This window comes from Mustela erminea, chromosome 7 (genome assembly GCF_009829155.1).
Source record: "Mustela erminea isolate mMusErm1 chromosome 7, mMusErm1.Pri, whole genome shotgun sequence".
Lineage (NCBI taxonomy): Eukaryota > Metazoa > Chordata > Mammalia > Carnivora > Mustelidae > Mustela > Mustela erminea.
The window spans coordinates 74,398,404-74,418,496 of NC_045620.1; the positions used below are offsets into that span (position 1 = coordinate 74,398,404).

Sequence of the window (20,093 nt, forward strand, 5' to 3'; positions counted from 1 at the left end):
GGAAAGAGATTGACATAGATATATTTAGATTTTAGTCTTATACTATATGACTCAAAATAAAACCAAACAACTGTCATCTTGTTGAATGCAGGTGAATTTGTTTTGAAAGGGACAAAGTTAAAGTCCTCATTTCTTCACAGCAAGCAGTTGGGATTGTCCCTGAAGGTGAGTGGTTTTAGGAGCTTGAAGAGACTGGTGAAGGATGAAATCAATATTAGGGGGACTTATGAAAGAATTGACTAGGTCTTAAAGACATGGGGTAGCATATCCCATCAAATTTCTCAGTCAAAACCCAAGCTAATAATGACCAGGGACTGACCACAAGCCTGCCCACCCACCCTGGTCAGTACTCTCTGCCTGTATTGAGAAATCCTCACTGGAGAACAACCTTAAGAATATTTTCATTTTAATAAGTCAGTCGGAGAAAGACAACTATCATATGATCTCCCTGGTATGAGGAGGTGGAGATGCAACATGGGGGGTTTGGGAGGTAAGAAAAGAATAAATGAAACAAGATGGGATTGGGAGGGAGACGTACCATAAGAGACTTTTAATGTCACAAAACAAACAGGGTTGCTGGGGGGAGGGGGGTGGGGTTATGGACACTGGGGAGGGTATGTGCTATGGGGAGTGCTGTGAAGTGTGTAAACCTGGTGATTCACAGACCTGTACTCCTGGGGCTAGTAATACATTATATGTTTATTAAAAAAAATTTAAAAATAAAAAAAAGAAATATTTTCTTTTTGTGGATGGAGACACTGAAGCTCAGAGAGAATAGAGCATTTGCCCAGCTGAAGCAGGTACTAAAGAGTGGAACCAGGATTCAAACACCGACTGTCCCCAACGGCCTATGCCCCCAGAGACGGTGACCAAGTAAGTATGCGGTGTCATACGGTGCTGAACAAACGGCCGGCTCTCAAGCAGGACCTCAATTGTTAGTTCCCCCATTTGGGGGTTTTCAACCCACTCTCCCCATACGTATTTACCCACCCAATCCTTATTCCCCAAACACACATGTATTTATACACACTCCACTCTTTTTACCAATTTAGTTGTGTAGGTAACTAGCTATCAAACTTCTATTCATATATTCTTCTCACGTATGTACAGTGAGTCCGGCGACCAGACTTGGTTCTCTCCACATTACTCCAGGTAAATGTAAATATATATTAATACTGGCTCTGGGTTACAGAACACATACACAAGTACACATATACAGCAGAATTCAACCCAATAAGGGTTTCTTCTTTTCCCATTATCCAGGCAAATACAAGATTTACGACGGCTGATGCCAAAGAAATTTGGCTCTGGTAATGGAAACTGGGAAGCAATGGTGAAATGAGGTAAGAAAATCGGGGGCCAGAAGGTGGACGCAAGTCATCAACTGCTTTTCCCAGGAACTTGCTCTTTTTAGATAAGCGCTACGAATACCAGCCCCAACCTGCGGCCATAGCCTACAGTTCCCTCCGCCCGGTACTGAACCCCATTCAGGCTGGAGCAGATGCACACACCGCGGGGAGTCTCGTTTGCAGGAGATGAGTGTTCCCTTGCTCTATTTTAATGCTTGCTGCCGGGCCGTGGAAAGATTTGCCAGAAATCGTGGAGAACAGCGACAGCCAAGCTTTTTCAAGCAAAGACTAGTCAGCCCAGGAGCAGCAATCATTACTTGCACAGTATTTAACGGTTCACGTAAACAAGCTTCTCTCCTGCCTGCGTGCACTTTTGGAGCCAGCTCCGGCAGACGTGGGCAGCGCCGGGGAGGCCTCCTGCGAGGCTCTGCGGATACGCAAGCAATACAGCCTCCAGCACCAGAGCCTAGGGCCGCGGGGGAGGCTCTAGGAACCGCCCCTTTTTGATCGCCAAGGCCAGCGTGGGCCTTAATAAATACTCCGCCCGGACCGATAGGAAAGGCCAAGTTCAAACACACAGCGTTCAGCCCGGGGCGGGTCCGGAAAAGACGCCCATAGACCCAACCACCTGCCCCCGCCTGATCAGGCGGCCGCACCCGCAAGCTTGCGGAGCCCATCCGGATTACTGCGCCTGCGCGCTGCGGCTCCGCCCCCTTGCCGGTTTCCGAGGCCGAGTTCCTGGAGCCCGCCGTCGCTTAGCAACGCACGAGTCACAGTCCCGGCCCTCCGCGCGCCCCTTTCCAGGCAGGGCTTAGTCCCAGATCTTCCCGTGAGGCTCCTCGCTGCCTCGTGTCAGGCCGCGGGAGCCCATGGAGGAAAAGGAGGATAAGCAGCAGTAAGTGCTGGGGTTTGGTTTTCTATTTTCCCCTCTGAAATTATTTCCTTCCTTCGGGGAGGGTGAAGTGAGACCCGAGGGGTGGGTCCTCGGAGCGCTATCAGAGCTTTTCCTCTTCCATCCTATCTCTAGTAGTTGAGCGCTTACCGGAATACTTTTTAAAACACACCGCTTACCCGGCACCCACTGTGTGTCAGGCGCTTTACAAGCGCTGCCGGGCCCAACAGTCTTCAAGTCCCATGGAATCTTCCACTCCTAACTCCCCACATCTAAATTATTAGCAAATTCTTTAGGCTTTACCTTTAAAATATATCCAGAATTCCAGCATCATCCGCACGCTGGCCCAGCGTTTCTTACCTGGATGTTGTAACAGTCTCTGCTGCTCCCCTTGCCTCTGTGCGTTCTCCACTTAGCAGTCTGAGAGGTCTTTTTTTTTCTTCTTCTTCTTTTTTTTACAGCGTAGGTTAGATCACTATTCTCCATGGGCCCTTGCAGAGTAAGAGCTAAGGTCCTTGCAGTGGCCTGTGAGACCGCCCCAAACTGCCCCTTTTCCTTTACCTGGTCTTATCTGCTGCTTGCCCTCTGACTGCACCCTGCTCCAGCACGCAGGCCTCCCCGCTAGCAGTGATTCTTCAAGTGTGCTCTCCACCCCCACCCCACCCCACTCCCGCCCCAATCCAGCAGCATCTGAGAATTTACTAGAAACTCATATTCTTACAGGCTCCCCACCACAGATATACTGAATCAGAAATCTGGAGTTGAGAACAATAAATAATCTGGGTTTTAACAAGCCTTCAGGTGATTCTGATGTATGCTAAATTTTGAGAACTATTGACCAAGGTGTTACAGTTTAATACCAACATGGCCAGGGGTATCTGCTTCCAAAGCCTGTATTTTTGTCACTAGAAGAGTGGTTCTCAACATACTTCAAGAATCACTTGAGAGCTGGTTAAGTTTCCTGGGAACCTATCTCGGGATGGGATGGAACCGGTGAATTTGTACTATCAAGGTAAAATGGATGACAATGCAGCTCCTTCTGGGACCACACTTAGAGAAGCACCTAAGGCCAGGTGCTTCTGTTGCCATACTTTGGCAATTACAGTTCACTCTGCTAGAATGCCCTTCCTCAAATATCCTCTTAGCTCGCTCCTCTCTTTCTTTTTTTCAGTTGCCACCTTCATAATGCAGCCTCCACCCTGTCTGAAAATGCAGCCACCCTCCCACATACATGCACTCCTTTTCCCCATTCCCTGCTCTGTTGTTGTCCTTAGCACTTAACACCACCCAAAAGACTATGTTTTACTTATTATTTGATTTCTCATCTACCTTCCCTCACTAGAATGTAAGCTCTGCGAGGGCAGGAATTTTTGTTTTGTCACTCCTGTATCCTCAGTGCCTTGAGCAGCACCAGGCACAAAATTCAATAAATAATCTATTGAAAGAATGAATTATTCAACGTTATTGTCACATCTCTCTTAATAGGTATTCTTGGCCTTACCATGCCAAGGAGGAAATCAAGGCTCAGGTATTAAATGGCAGAGTTGAGATTCCAGCTCTGTCTTCCTTTCTTCACTGCCCATTTTTGTGTTTCCTTCTATTAAGAAATTACTACAGAATCACATACTTCACATTTATGTGTTAATCTATAGCTACTCACACCCCAAATACTTAATTGAACGAATGCATATGCATGCACCCATAGAGCCACAGTCCGTCCCTTCAAGGATGTGATGCCAGTGCAAGTATATTGCTGAGTTACAACCATGAGAAGCAGATGGAAAAACTGATGTCAGATGTCTATAATAAAATCAATCATGACCTTTCCAGAGATATAAGTGTTTATTTAAAGGTAATAGAAAAAGCCTTAGAAGTTACTCACACTTGACTAGTAATCAGTCTTTCTAAAACCTTTACAGAGAGCAATTTGTGTTGGGCAGCAGGGAGGTAGGGTCCAAGGGTGCTGAATGTTGTTTGTATCTGTATTGGAGTGGGGGTTGGGTGTATACAGTTACACTAAACCAGACTAAAAAATAATCCCAGCAGATTGACCAGAATATGCAAATACTATAATGGCGGTCCATGTAACTGTGATGAACAGGATGCTTCCCCAGGTAGCTACATAATGATGAAAGAAACACAGTCTTCATTCACCCTTATGGAGAGCTATTGACCAGTAAAGGGTATTTGTAGTGCTTACCAAAAAAACAAAACAAAACTGGATACATAAATTATAAGTCATGGTATTATGAAAGAAAGTACTAAAATAGAGACTACATGGGGCAGAAAGGGGGAAATCTAGGAAAAGCTTCTGAGATGGCTTTTAAGCAGAGACTTAAAGATAATGGACCAGTGGTGCAGGGACCCAGGGAAGAACTGCCCAGGCAGAGGGGACACTGTTTGCACATGTCCTGAAGGAAAATAACTGGTGTGTCCGGGAACTGAAAGCAGGTGTGCTGTCTGGAGAAGTGAGGGGAGAGTGGTCTCATTGCCTTGGAAGAGATTAGCTGGAGCTGGATCCTGCAGCCTCAAAGCTGATGAGGAAGCAGTATTCACTATAAATGCAACACAAATGCATTTGGGGGTTTTCACTAAAAAATGATATGATAGAAAAGATGAACCTGACTTTGTTTTGAAGTAACGGAGGGGTTATATTTTCAGGGCCAAGACTAAGCAGAACTGCTCATTTTCTCTATAAATTTGTAATCTTATTTACTTACCTTCCATAGGTCAGGGCTTTAATTTTAAAAGCTTCTATGTAAAAAGTATTCACATTAATCTATTTCATTCTTTCCTTTACTTTCCAAGTATGTGAAATTTTAAAATACTGCCTTTTATAATGTCTACCACTCTTTATTTAAAAGGAGAAAATTTCTATAAATTGCTTCTAAACATTTTTTAATATTTAAAAAAATTCTATAATGTTCACTTTGGTACCAGTCTAGTTATTAAAAGCAAAAAGTGATGAGATTGAATTGATTGTTCTCATGCCTCCACAGTGGTATTTTCCTGAAAAGATAAATAACAGTGGTCATTTGGTACCTTTTATAAGTTTGCCAGGTGAACTTTTAAAATTAAATAGCTATCCTTGTCCAGGTGACTGAATTTACTAAGTAACTAACTTTTTTTTTTTTTTTTAAGATTCATTCATTTATTTTAGAGAGAGAGTGTGTGGGGTGGGGGAGGGAGGGACAGGGAGAGAGGGAGATAGAGAATCTCAAGCAGACTCCCACTGAGCAAGGAGCCTGACCCTAGGCTGGATCCCTGGGTCTCAAGATCATGAACTGAGTCAGAATCAAGATCTGGGCTTGATCCCTGGACCCCAAGATCATGACCTGAGCTGAAATCAGGAGTCAGTCATTCAACCTACTGAACCACCCAGGCATCCCCTAAGTAACTAACTTTTAAAAAAGATGAGTTAAGATTAGCATGTAACTTACCTTCATGAATACATGTTCCAAACAGGATCTGTAACCATGATAAAATCACTACTCTTTTTTTTATTCCAAGCAAGTGAAAGTCTGTACATTGTGCTGGTGTATTATTATGAGTAATCATAATTAACACAAATCCCTTCATCTTTTATATGATTTAAAATGAGAAGATACCCTTCCATATTTTAATTGCATAAGTCCCTTATAACTATTAATAAAACTTAAATTGTCTTGACTGATACTTGAAATATATTAAATTTTATTTTATCAATTATGACACAGTCCTAAAATGTTCATTGGGATACATTACTTACTATGTAATTCTATTTTTCAGAGAGCATAAAATAGAAGATGGTGGTATAGTGTATGTAACTGGAAAAAAAGAAGAAATCAAACAACCTGGAAAAAGTATACAACATTCAAAACCATTTGTTGGGAGAGGACGTATATATTATGCAAAATTCATTCATACAAATGCAAGAACATTGAATGAACCAGTTCCCTACATAGATCCCAGAAAAGGGCCAGAAAAGCAGGTTGGACGTATGTTCCTTATATACAAATACAGATTTAGATTCAGAAGCTGTTTTGCAGGATAATTTGGTCACAGACTACGTAAAGGTTGTGACATATTTCAGTCTAATATTTTTTATAATCCAATAGTTAAAAGCAGTAACCTGAGACTATTCTCCCAGATAACTGTTGCATACAAACAATATATAAATAGAAAAGGAATCCAAATAGTTATTTTCCTAGATTGGATCAGATTATAGCCACTTAGTAGTGTTTGGCAGATACTGGAGAAATCTGTAATATCGTATTTGTGTTACATATTCTACTATAAAAATTTCCCATGATACTCTCTATAAAATAATAGCTACCATTTATTTAAAGTGTGTGAAGTGCTAGGGATGAGCTAAGTGTTTTATGTAAGTTATAGCCTTTAATCTGTACAACAGTTTCTAGGAGGTAGCATTAGAAATATTTTATGGATGATAACATACCACAAAGAAGTAATTCACATATCTGAGATTACATAGTAAGCAAATGGTAAGCAAGTAAGTAAGCAAACCTTATCATAGCCAGGTTTCTGACCCAGGATGGTTGGTTTAGTCAAACCGCACTTTTCTTCACTATCATATTATTTCATTATCTTCTTTCTTTAAACTTTGGTTTGTTGAGGTATAGTTTATCCTGTTAGTTTCCTGTTTCCGATATTACAAATTACCACAAATTTAAACACAACTTAAAGCAACACAATTTTATTCTTAACACTTTTTGACCTCAGAAGTCCAAAATCAGTCTCATTGGTTATTAGCAAGGCTGGTTTCCTTCTGGAATATCTAAAGGAAAATCCAGTTCCTTGCCTTTTCCAGCTTCTAGAAACTGCCTACTTTCCATGGCTCGTGGCCCCTTCCTCTTGGAAGCCAGCAGCATGGCATCTTCAAATCTTGCTCTGACTTTCCTGCCTCCCTCCTTGGTAGATGGGTATGATTACATTGGGCCCACCTAGATAATCCTGGATAGTCCTCTACCTGAGATGTTTTACTTCATCTCAGCCACAAAGTTCTTTTGCCATGTGAGTTTATGTGTAATTGTGATTTAACTTGACATTTAAATAGAGATTGCTTTTAATGACCTGTCTTCACATCAGTAACATCCAATGTTCATATCATAAAATCGCTAGCATACCAGGGCACTGTGTGTGAATGGGAGATCTTCTTGAGGCAGGAATTAATGTAGTCAAATATGTATTAATGTCATGTAATAAAACCCTATGTGGCCAGTTTTAAGGCTATTTTGTTTTATAAACCATGAGGGGACTTTAAAGATATTAATAGTCCAGGCCTACCTGAGGGATCTAAGTCTGGTCCAGAAATCCAGGTTAGTGAAGTTCCCATATTTCTTTTTTTTTTTTTTTTTAAAGATTTTATTTATTTGACAGAGAGAGATCACAAATAGGCAGAGAGGCAAGCAGAGAGAGAGAGAGAGGAGGAAGCAGGCTCCCTGGCGAGCAGAGAGTCCAGTGTGGGACTCGATCCCAGAACCCTGAGATCATGACCTGAGCTGAAGGCAGAGGCTTAACCCACTGAGCTACCCAGGCGCCCAGTTCCCATATTTCTTACAAAAGTTAATGAATGACTCTCCTGAGCTCTAAGTCAGGACTGAGTTAAACCCAAACTATTAGCTGAATCCATCCTTATCTTGGAGATACTAAGTAAAAGAAATGGGTTTGAGAATGGAAATATAAAATGTAAAAATCTCAAAAATCAAGGCACTAATTTTCTTTACTAGTTTATAGGTGTCTTGAGAAAGGTGATATCAGGAGCTGCGATCCAGATGGGGTGGGTGATACAGTAGCCGTAGGATCCTTATTTATTGCTGCTAAAGGCTAAATGAGTCAGAGACCTTTAAGAGGTGGTGAAAGGAAGTTTGAGATGAAGTGAGAGGACAGGGAAGAGAGGCTGCTGGTGGATAAGAGTGAGGAGATATACACAAAGACTGAAGATATATCACCGAGTTAAGGGCATATTTGTTTTGGAGTGGAGGCACTATTCATATATTAAAAACAAAGAGAGCTATCTTTTTTTTTTTTTTTTTTGGTTTCGTGAAAGTTTTGTGTGTTTTGGTGTTGTTGGTTTTTTTTTGCATTTTATTTATTTTTTTCATTTTCATTTTTTATTTTTTATTTTTTATTTCTTTTAAAGATTTTATTTATTTATTTGACAGAGAGAGATCACAAGTAGGCAGAGAGGCAGGCAGAGACAGAGGAAGGGAAGCAGGCCCCCTGATGAGCAGAGAGCCTGATGTGGGACTCGATCCCAGGACCCTGAGATCATGATCTGAGCCGAAGGCAGTAGCTTAACCCACTGAGCCACCCAGGGGCCCCAATTTTTTATTTTTTATAAACATATATTTTTATCCCCCGGGGTACAGGTATGTGAATCACCAGGTTCACACACTTCACAGCACTCACCATAGCACATACCCTCCCCAATGTCCATAACCCAACCTCCCTTCCCCCAATCCCCTTGCCCCAGCAACCCTCAGTTTGTTTTGTGAGATTAAGAGTCCCTTATGGTTTGTCTTCCTCCCAATCCCATCTTGTTTCATTTATTTTCTCCTACCCCCTTAACCCCCCCGTTGCATCTCCACTTCCTCATATCAGGGAGATCATATGATAGTTGTCTTTCTCCACTTGACTTATTTCACTAAGCATGATACCCTCTAGTTCCATCCATGTCGTCGTAAATGGCAAGATTTCATTTCTTTTTTTTTTTTTTTTAAAGATTTTATTTATTTATTTGACAGAGAGAAATCACAAGTAGTCGGAGAGGCAGGCAGAGAGAGAGAGGGAAGCAGGCTCCCCGCTGAGGAGAGAGCCCGATGCGGGACTCGATCCCAGGACCCTGAGATCATGACCTGAGCCGAAGGCAGCGGCTTAACCCACTGAGCCACCCAGGCGCCCAAGATTTCATTTCTTTTGATGGCTGCATAGTATTCCATTGTGTATATATACCACCTCTTCTTTATCCATTCATCTGTTGATAGACATCTAGGTTCTTTCCATAGTTTGGCTATTGTGGACATTGCTGCTATAAACATTCAGGTGCATGTGCCCCTTCGGATCACTACGTTTGTATCTTTAGGGTAAATACCCAGTAGTGCAATTGCTGGGTCATAGGGTAGTTCTATTTTCAACATTTTGAGGAACCTCCATGCTGTTTTCCAGAGTGGTTGCATCAGCTTGCATTCCCACCAACAGTGTAGGAGGGTTCCCCTTTCTCCACATCCTCGCCAGCATCTGTCATTTCCTGACTTGTTAATTTTAGCCATTCTGACTGGTGTGAGGTGATATCGCATTGTGGTTTTAATTTGTATTTCCCTGATGCCAAGTGATATGGAGCACTTTTTCATGTGTCTGTTGGCCATCTGGATGTCGTCTTTGCAGAAATGTCTGTTCATGTCCTCTGCCCATTTCTTGATTGGATTATTCTTTGGGTATTGAGTTTGATCAGTTCTTTATAGATTTTGGACACTAGCCCTTTATCTGATATGTCATTTGCAAATATCTTCTCCCATTCTGTCAGTTGTCTTTTGGTTTTGTTAACTGTTTCCTTTGCTGTGCAAAAGCTTTTGATCTTGATGAAATCCCAATAGTTCATTTTTGCCCTTGCTTCCCTTGCCTTTGGCGATGTTCCTAGGAAGATGTTGCTGTGGCTGAGGTCAAAGAGGTTGCTGCCTGTGTTCTCCTCAAGGATTTTGATGGAGTCCTTTCTCAAATTGAGGTCCTTTATCCATTTTGAGTCTATTTTCATGTGTGGTGTAAGGAAATGGTCCAATTTCATTTTTCTCCATGTGGCTGTCCAATTTTCCCAACACCATTTATTGAAGAGACTGTCTTTTTTCCACTGGACATTCTTTCCTACTTTGTCGAAGATTAGTTGACCATAGAGTTGAGGGTCTATTTCTGGGCTTTCTATTCTGTTCCATTGATCTATGTGTCTGTTTTGGTGCCAGTACCATGCTGTCTTGATGACAGCTTTGTAATAGAGCTTGAAGTCTGGAATTGTGATGCCACCAACTTTGGCTTTCTTTTTCAATATTCCTTTGGCTATTCGAGGTCTTTTCTGGTTCCATATACATTTTAGGATTATTTGTTCCATTTCTTTGAAAAAAATGGGTGGTAGTTTGATAGGGATTGCATTAAATGTATAGATTGCTTTAGGTAGCATAGACATTTTCACAATATTTGTTCTTGCAATCCTGGAGCATGGAACATTTTTCCATTTCTTTGTGTCATCCTCAATTTCTTTCATGAGTACTTTATAGTTTTCTGAGTATAGATTCTTTGCCTCTTTGGTTAGGTTTATTCCTAGGTATCTTATGGTTTTGGGTGCAATTGTAAATGGGATTGACTCCTTAATTTCTCTTTCTTCTTTCTTGTTGTTGGTGTAGAGAAATGCAACTGATTTCTGTGCATTAATTTTATATCCTGACACTTTACTGAATGCCTGTACAAGTTCTAGCAGTTTTGGAGTGGAGCCTTTTGGGTTTTCCACATATAGTATCATATTATCTGGGAAGAGTGATAGTTTGACTTCTTCTTTGCCGATTTGGATGCCTTTAATTTCTTTCTGTTGTCTGATTGCTGAGACTAGGACTTCTAGTACTATGTTGAATAGCAGTGGTGATAATAGACATCCCTGCCATGTTCCTGACCTTAGTGGAAAAGCTTTCAGTTTTTCTCCATTGAGAATGATAATTTGCAGTGGGTTTTTCATAGATGGCTTTGATAACATTGAGGTATGTGTCCTCTATCCCTACACTTTGAAGAGTTTTGATCAGGAAGGGATGCTGTACTTTGTCAAATGCTATTCAGCATCTATTGAGAGTATCATATGGTTCTTGTTCTTTCTTTTATTGATGGTGTTGTATCACATCGATTGATTTGCGGATGTTGAACCAACCTTGCAGCCCTGGAATAAATCCCACTTGGTCGTGGTGAATTATCCTTTTAATGTACTGTTGAATCCTATTGGCTAGTATTTTGGTGAGAATTTTCACATCTGTGTTCATCAAGATTATTGGTCTGTAGTTCTCTTTTTTGTTGGGATCCTTGTCTGGTTTTGGGATCAAGGTGATGCTGGCCTCATAAAATGAGTTTGGAAGTTTTCTTTCCATTTCTATTTTTTGGAACAGTTTCAGGAGAATAGGAATTAATTCTTCTTTGAATGTTTGGTAGAATTCCCCTGGGAAGCCGTCTGGCCCTGGGCTTTTGTTTGTTTGGAGATTTTTGATGACTGTTTCAATCTCCTTACTGGTTATGGGCCTGTTCAGGCATTCTATTTCTTCCTGGTTCAGTTGTGGTAGTTTATATGTCTCTAGGAATGCATCCATTTCTTCCAGATTGTCAAATTTGTTGGCGTAGAGTTGCTCATAGTATGTTCTTATAATGGTCTGTATTTTGTTGGTGTTAGTTGTGATCTCTCCTCTTTCATTCATGATTTTATTTATTTGGGTCCTTTCTCTTTTCTTTTTGATAAGTCTGGCCAGGGGTTTATCAATCTTATTAATTCTTTCAAAGAACCAACTCCTAGTTTCGTTGACTAGTTCTATTGTTTTTTTGGTTTCTATTTCATTGATTTCTGCTCTGATCTTTATGATTTCTCTTCTCCTACTGGGTTTAGGGTTTCTTTCTTGTTCTTTCTCCAGCGCCTTTAAGTGTAGGGTTAGGTTGTGTACCTGAGACCTTTCTTGTTTCTTGAGAAAGGCTTGTATTGCTATATATTTTCCTCTCAGGACTGCCTTTGTTTTGTCCCACAGATTTTGAACCGCTGTGTTTTCATTATCATTTGTTTCCATGAATTTTTTCAATTATTCTTTAATTTCCTGGTTGACCCATTCATTCTTGAGAAGGATGCTGTGTAGTCTCCCTGTATTTGGGTTCTTTCCAAATTTCCTCTTGTGATTGAGTTCTAGCTTCAGAGCATTTTGTCTGAAAATATGCAGGGAATGATCCCAATCTTTTGATACCAGTTGAGACCTGATTTAGGACCCAGGATGTGATCTATTCGGGAGAATGTTCCATGTGCACTAGGGAAGAATGTGTATTCTGTTGCTTTGGGATGAATTGTTCTGAATATATCTGTGATGTCCATCTGGTCCAGTGTGTCATTTAAGGCCTTTATTTTCTTGTTGATATTTTGCTTGGATGATCTGTCCATTTCAGTGAGGGCAGTGTTAAAGTCCCGTACTATTATTGTATTATTGTTGTTGTGTTATTAATTGGTTTATATCGTTGGCTGCTCCCATGTTGGGGGCATAGATATTTAAAATTGTTAGATCTTCTTGTTGGACAGATCCTTTGAGTATGATACAGTGTCCTTTCTCATCTCTTATTATAGTCATTGGCTTAAAATCTAATTGATCTGACATAAGAATTGTCACTTTTGCTTTCTTCTGATGTCCATTAGCATGGCAAATTCTTTTCCACCCCCTCACTTTAAATCTGGAGGTGTCTTCGGGTTTCTTGTAGGCACATATAGATGGGTTTTGTTTTTTTATCCATTCTGATACCCTGTGTCTTTTGATTGGGGAATTGAGCCCGTTAGCATTCAGGGTAACTATTGAGAGATATGAGTTTAGTGCCATTGTATTGCCTGTAAGGTGACTGTTACTGTATATTGTCTCTGTTCCTTTCTGATCTACCACTTGTAGGCTCTCTCTCTTTGCTTAGAGGACCCCTTTCAATATTTCCTGTAGAGCTGGTTTGGTGTTTGCAAATTCTTTCAGTTTTTGTTTGTCCTGGAAGCTTTTAATCTCTCCTTCTATTTTCAATGATAGCCTAGCTGGATATAGTATTCTTGGCTGCATGTTTTTCTCGTTTAGTGTTCTGAATAGATCATGCCAGCTCTTTCTGGCCTGCCAGGTCTCTGTGAATAAGTCTGCTGCCAATCTAATATTTTTACCATTGTATGTTACAGACTTCTTTTCCCGGGCTGCTTTCAGGATTTTCTCTTTGTCACTAAGACTTGTAAATTTTACTATTAGGTGACAGGGTGTGGACCTATTCTTATTGATTTTGAGGGGGATTCTCTGCACCTCCTGGATTTTGATGCTTGTTCCCTTTGCCATATTGGGGAAATTCTCTCCAATAATTCTCTCCAGTATACTTTCTGCTCCTGTCTCTCTTCTTCTTCTGGAATCCCAATTATTCTAATGTTGTTCCGTCTTATGGTGTCACTTATCTCTTGAATTCTCCCCTCATGGTCCAGTAGCTGTTTGTCCCTCTTTTGCTCAGCTTCTTTATTCTCTGTCATTTGGTCTTCTATATTGCTAATTCTTTCTTCTGCCTCATTAATCCTAGCAGTGAGAGCCTCCATTTTTTATTGCACCTCATTAAGCTTTTTTGATTTCAACTTGGTTAGATTTTAGTTCTTTTATTTCTCCTGAAAGGGCTTTTATATCTCCCAAGAGGGTTTCTCTAATATCTTCCATGCCTTTTTCAAGCCCGGATAGAACCTTGAGAACCGTAATTCTGAACTCTAGATCTGACATATTACCAATGTCTGTATTGATTAGGTCCCTAGCCTTCAGTACTGCCTCTTGTTCTTTTTTTTGTGGTGAATTTTTCCACCTTGTCATTTTGTCCAGATAAGAGTATATGAAGGAGCAAGTAAAATACTCAAAGGGTGGCAACAACCCCAGGAAAATATGCTTTAACCAAATCAGAAGAGATACCAAATCGTGAGGCGGGAGAAAGGGGATAAAAAGAAGTTCAGAAAGAAAGAAAAATTAAAAAAGCAAAGAAAAGAAAGATTAAAAAAAGAAAATGAATAAAGAAAAAGTATAAAAAAGAAAAATATATATATATTAGATAAACTAGTTAAAAAACGTTTAAAAAGAAAAGGGTAAAAGTTAAAAAAATTTAGCAGAAGAAGAGAAAAAAAAATTGAAAAAGAAAAATAAATAAATTAACTACAAGACTAAATAATCATGGGGAGAAAGCCATGAGTTCTGTGCTTTGCTTTCTCCTCTGGGATTCCACTGCTCTCCTTGGTATTGAAACTACACTCCTTGGTAGTTGAACTTGGTCCTGGCTGCATTTCTTGTTGATCTTCTGGGGGAGGGGCCTGTTGTAGTGATTCTCAAGTGTCTGCCCCAGGCGGAATTCACCGCCCTTACCAGGGGCCGGACTGAGTAATCCGCTTGGGTTTGTTTTCGGGAGCTTTTGTTCCCTGAGCGCTTTCTGTAGAGTTCCGGAGGATGGGAATGAAAATGGCGGCCTCCTGGTCTCTGACCCGGAGGAGCCGAGAGCCCAGGCCCCACTCCTCAGTGCACCCTCAGAGAACCGCGCCCAATTACTCCCATTTCTGTGGCCTCTGGCCACGCTCCAAGCTCACCGAGCCTGCAACAGGTTCAAGGTAACCCCAAGCTGTGAGCTCATTCTTGGCTCTGTCTCTGTAGCCGGCTTCCCCGTTCTAATACTTGTAAGCTCTGTGACACTCAGACACCCCCGATCCTTCTGTGACCCTGCGGGACCTGAGGCCACGCTGACCCCGCGTGGGCTTCGCCCCGGTTTAGCCTCTGGAGCGATGTCCCTCAGCGGAACAGACTTTTAAAGGTCCTGATTTTGTGCTCCGTTGCTCCGCCACTTGCCGGGAGCCGGCCCCTCCCCCAGGGTTCTATCTTCCCGTTGCTTTGGATTCACTTCTCCGCCAGTCCTTCCTTTCAGAAAGTGGTTGATTTTCTGTTTCTAGAATTGCTATTCTTCTCTTCGATCTGCCATTGGGTTTGTAGGTGTTTGCAATCTTTAGATAAGCTATCTAGCTGATCTCCTGCTAGCTGAAGTAATCTCAGCCTGCTACTTCTCCGCCATCTTGACTCCTCCCCCAAAAAGAGCTATCTTAAGTGTACTCATGTTCACGTACTCCAGGAGTAATAAAGAATGTTCATTTCACATATCTGTACACTTTGTTCCTTTATTTAAGATGACAGGCTTCTTTTTAACGTTTAATTTGATTGTTTTAAAAAATTAACTCGTTTATACCAGTGCTGGCTTTAGTGCAAGAGTGAAGAAAATAAAGTGCCTCATATTTAAAGTGGCATATCTGCTCTCTTACATGTTTTGCTAATAGCTTAAGAACCTAACACCAGATTAATTTTATTTAATTACAAGACATTTAAAGATTTTTTTTTTTAATTCATTTGAGATGGAGAGAATGAGGGAAGCATCAGGGAGGGTCAAAGGGAGAAGCAGACTCCCTGCCGATTCAGGAACCTGATTTAGGATGTGATCCTGGGACTCCAGGACCATGGCTTGAGCTGAAGGCAGTCGCATAACCAACTGAGCCACCAAGGTGCCCCTACAAGATGTTTAAATGAAACAACCACACAGTTGTACATAGGGACATAAAATTGGGGGTGCCAGAAAAAGTAAAAAGGAGCTGTTGCTTGGTCACTTTTTTTTTTTTTTTTTTTTAAGATTTTATTTATTTATTTGACAGAGAGAAATCACAAGTAGATGGAGAGGCAGGCAGAGAGAGAGAGAGAGGGAAGCAGGCTCTCCGCTGAGCAGAGAGCCCGATGCGGGACTCGATCCCAGGACTCTGAGATCATGACCTGAGCCGAAGTCAGCGGCTTAACCCACTGAGCCACCCAGGCGCCCTTGGTCACTTTTTTTTTAAAGATTGTATTTATTTAGTTGACAGAGAGAGAGATCATAAGTAGGCAGAGAGAGGGGGGAAGCAGTCTCCCTGATGAGCAGAGAGCCTGACGCGGGGCTCAATCCCCGGACCCCAAGACCATGACCCAAGCCAAAGGTAGTGGCTTAATCCTGAGCCACCCAGGTGCCCCAGCTTGGTCACTTCTAATCACAAGTTTTGTTTTTAAATATTGGTATTTTATTTTTTTTAAAGATTTTATTTATTTATTTGACAGACAGAAATCACCAATAGGCAGAGAGGCAAGCAAAGAGAGAGGGGGAAGTAGGCTCCCCGCTGAGCAGAGAACCCAATGCGGGGCTCGATCCCAGGACCCTGGGATCATTACCTGAGCTGAAGGCAGAGGCTTTAACCCACTGAGCCACCCAGGCGCCCCCAAATATTGGTATTTTAAAAGAGATGATACTAGGTCATCATGTTCCAAAGTGCATGTTTCAGAGCATTAGCCCTATGTGTTCAATAAAATGACATTCCAAAGTCAAATACATTTTGGAAAAGCTATATATTTAGATCTTAAAGCTTCACAAATCATATTTGTATATAAAGATTCTAAGAAATCCTGTGATAAACTTATTTCAGTTTACCTACCTCAGTATTTCCCAAATTTATTTAACTTTGGAAACCACTTCTATATAACACCTTTTAATGTGCTACAGACCTAGTATTCCACAGAACACAATTTAGGAATAACATATCAGGGACATTATGAGTTGCTTAAAAAGAGGTATTTCAGGGCGCCTGGGTGGCTCAGTGGGTTAAGCCGCTGCCTTCGGCTCAGGTCATGATCTCAGGGTCCTGGGATCGAGTCTCATATCGGGCTCTCTGCTCAGCGGGGAGCCTGCTTCCCTCTCTCTCTCTCTGCTTGCCTCTCTGCCTACTTGTGATCTCTCTCTGTCAAATAAATAAATAAAATCTTAAAAAAAAAAAAAAGAGGTATTTCAACACTCCTGGTATCCACAGCAAAATAGAGATGAACATAGATACAATGTAATGCTACTGTTTCCCAGAACACTTCAGTGTTTTGAAAGCCTTTGAGCTCCACTAATAAAATGTGATTCTGCATAGTTGTCAAAAGTCTGTATTTCCCTAGGAATCCCCAAAGTAGGATTCTGTGTTCCACAGACAATCACCACCAGCGGCAGCCATCTTTGCCAGGCTGCCACTGTGGAACTCTCCCTACCACCTCTTGTGTTCTCTTAACGGGCTTTGCCAGGATGCCCCAACTGCTTTATCTATTTCTCACCCAAGACTCTTCCGTAATTTCCCAAAGAATGAAAACTAATTAATGGCTCCTAATGCATTTCTGAAGGCTTAGAGATAGCAGAAGTATAATAAAGACTGTCTCACAGTGGTTTCCAAAGGTGGCTAAAGGGTTTACAGTATAATGGCCATCAGGTCTTCCAGGGGCGGGGGTTAGTGGGAATCTCTTCCTCGGGAATCTCCCAGATGTCTCCATACTATGGAGTTCCAGTGATTGTTAGCCTGGGGCAGGAAAGAAGACTGGCCTTGGGCTAGAAGGGAAGGCATCCTGCATTTTCTGTGTCCAAAGTTTTGAACTTTTTAGGCAAAACCCCTTCCACAATCTGCAAGAGGTAGACTGACCCCTGAAATCTAGACAAAGCAACCACAGTAGAGATTTTTCCCAGCTTGGCTTATTTCATCATTAATAACTCATGTCAACCCCTTACAATCCACTTCAAGTAATGATGCACAGAGCAGTAAATTTTTATACTTAGTCTTTGGCTTCAGCATGGGGTGAAGTTAAAAATAAGCTTCCAGGGGCACCTGGGTGGCTCAGCGAGTTAAAGGCTCAGGTCATGGTCTCAGGGTCCTGGGATCAAGCCCCGCATTGGGCTCTCTGCTTAGCAGGGAGCCTGCTTCCTCCTCTCTCTCTCTCTGCCTGCCTCTCTGCCTACTTGTCATCTCTATCTGTCAAATAAATAAAATCTTTGAAAAAAAGAAGAAAAGGAAAAACAGGCAACAACAAAAAATATAAGCTTCCACCTATCTCTTTAATCTTATAATCTTACATGAACAAAGGCTTGTACCAAAATGGCATGTGCATGTGCGCAAGTCCACATACATTCTCACTCTTCCAGGAACAAACCAGACTCTTCAGGCAAAGGGCAGGCTATCCAGAAATAGAAAACAGAAAAACAGCATTTTTTGAACTGTGGGATTTCATTCTGCCGAAGTGAAGCTTCACCCCATTTACAACACTAATCAGAATACTTCCCCCAACTCTGAGGTCTTCAAGTCATCAGTCACACTTTAGGAAACATTGTTCATTATTTCCTTTATAATTTGTGATATTAAAGGGACTGTTTTGGTAAAATTCTGAATTCATGAGAAATCTTGAGAGGTGAATTGATATCTCTGGTTTTAGGGTAACTTTTGCAATAAACTCTTGTTCAAAAAAATAACTGAGTGCTGCCAGGAAGTTTGCTCATCCCAGAGTCACTTAGCCAGTAATTTGGGTATTAGCAAAATAAGTTTCTAATCAACAAAAGAATATACAGTGTACTTCTTAAAGCCTTTTCATAGAAGAGCTTTCTTAAGTTACTCAAAATCTCTTTATTGTTACTCCTGAAATAATTTAAGTAGGTTTGTGGTTATTTGCTTTGCATTCTACAGCAGATATGATAAAGCAACAGAGCATGGAAATTGGGAGGCCTGCATGGATGGGGGCAGGGCTCTGACTTGGACAGCTCTGCTGCCTACTAGGGATACACTTCGTGGAAGTTAATCTCCCAGCAGTTTTCTCATCTGTGAAGTGGGTGTGTATCTACTCGCAGAATCGTGGTGAGGGTAAGTGAGAAAAGGCCTGTAAATCTGAGACCTTGGGGCACAATAAGCACTATCATACTAGTGCAGTGGAGGAGGCCTGCAAGAAGCAGGCATTCTGACAAGTTAGATGTGACTATTTTCAGCCAGATAGTGAGAAGACACCATCTGTTGAGTAATCTGTTCTAGAATTCCCAGGATCGACATCAAGTAGTCTTAATTTTTGTAATTCACCCTTCAACCCATCTCTCCTGTTCTCCAAAATTCCTTTGTTCCTAAACTCCTTTGATCTCTGCAAACTTATTCACTACCCTGGGTTACAATTTGTCATTGGCCTAAAAACTGGCAGTAGTTAAAAGTTTCCAAGTGAGGTCTAACTCTCTCTTCCGTTAGTCAGGGCTCAGTTCCCTCATGGGTCCATGTTCATCCTGTCTTTTTCAGTTTGAAGATAATATCCCTTAATGAAGAACCTAAAGTTGAGGAGCTCTGACTTTCAGCCCTGAATTTGTGTATTCTTCTTCAAATTCTTAGCCTTTCTGTGATTTCTTGATATAATAGATTTTTTTTCTCCCAGAAAACTCTATTTTTGCTACCTTTGACATATATCATGAATTTCTTCTAAGCTTCTTGACAATCTCCTGACAAGGTGACTCCATGAAACTATTATTTTTTTATTTGATATTGTACACCTCTTTTATACATGCCTGTCTTCTTAGAAACTAAGCTACTTTGGGAATTGACTCCCTCTGGAGTCAGATAAGATGTCTTCAAATGCCTCTTACTTTTCATAGCACTATAGCATCAACTGTACTGTCAGAATTTTACTTCTGTGATATCATATTCATCCCCTTTGAATCACATTTTTCAAGTCTCTGACTATGAAGTCATGGCTGATTTTTTTAATAACCCCATCTCTCTCCTCAAAGCCCAAAGTAGGTGTGTGATTATACCCAAAGTTACTTTCATTGTCTAACAATATCCAAGAACTCCCAGGTGTCACAGTTTCTCTTCCCAAGGTGTCTTAAGTCTACCTGATCAACTAGATGTTTTTAAAAAAGTGTTTATTTAGAATTAAGCTGAGTAAGTTTCCCCTCACTCTTTTCACAACTTCTAAGAGATCAGATTCTAATATGTGCTCGGGGAGAATCTATTAGTTCTCCCATTCCTGGATACTTAAGTTAGGTTTTACCATCAAAAATTCAGTAACAGTGGAGATATTTTCCCTTAGAACAAAATTTTTCAAACTGAGGTACTAGTGGGTTATAAAACAATGTGGGCTGCAACTAGCATTGTGAAATGGAATAGAAGAGACAAATGATAAAATAGAAAAATAGTCAAGTGCACTGCATGTAGTAAGAATAAATATTGTGAAACTTTGTGTTTTATGTACTTTTACACATTTTGTGTT

At 41.0% G+C, this 20,093-nt stretch overlaps 1 protein-coding gene across 1 annotated transcript in view; it reads left to right on the forward strand.

The window, feature by feature from the left end:
* Positions 1-2,118: 2,118 nt before the first annotated feature.
* C7H2orf73 (chromosome 7 C2orf73 homolog) overlaps positions 2,119-20,093 on the forward strand; it is a 36,720-nt gene continuing 18,745 nt past the window's right edge. The window contains exons 1-2 of the mRNA XM_032352120.1: positions 2,119-2,244; positions 6,010-6,211. Coding sequence (XP_032208011.1) covers positions 2,219-2,244; positions 6,010-6,211 — 228 coding nt within the window. The 5' untranslated portion in view covers positions 2,119-2,218. The remainder of the gene's footprint in view (positions 2,245-6,009; positions 6,212-20,093) is intronic.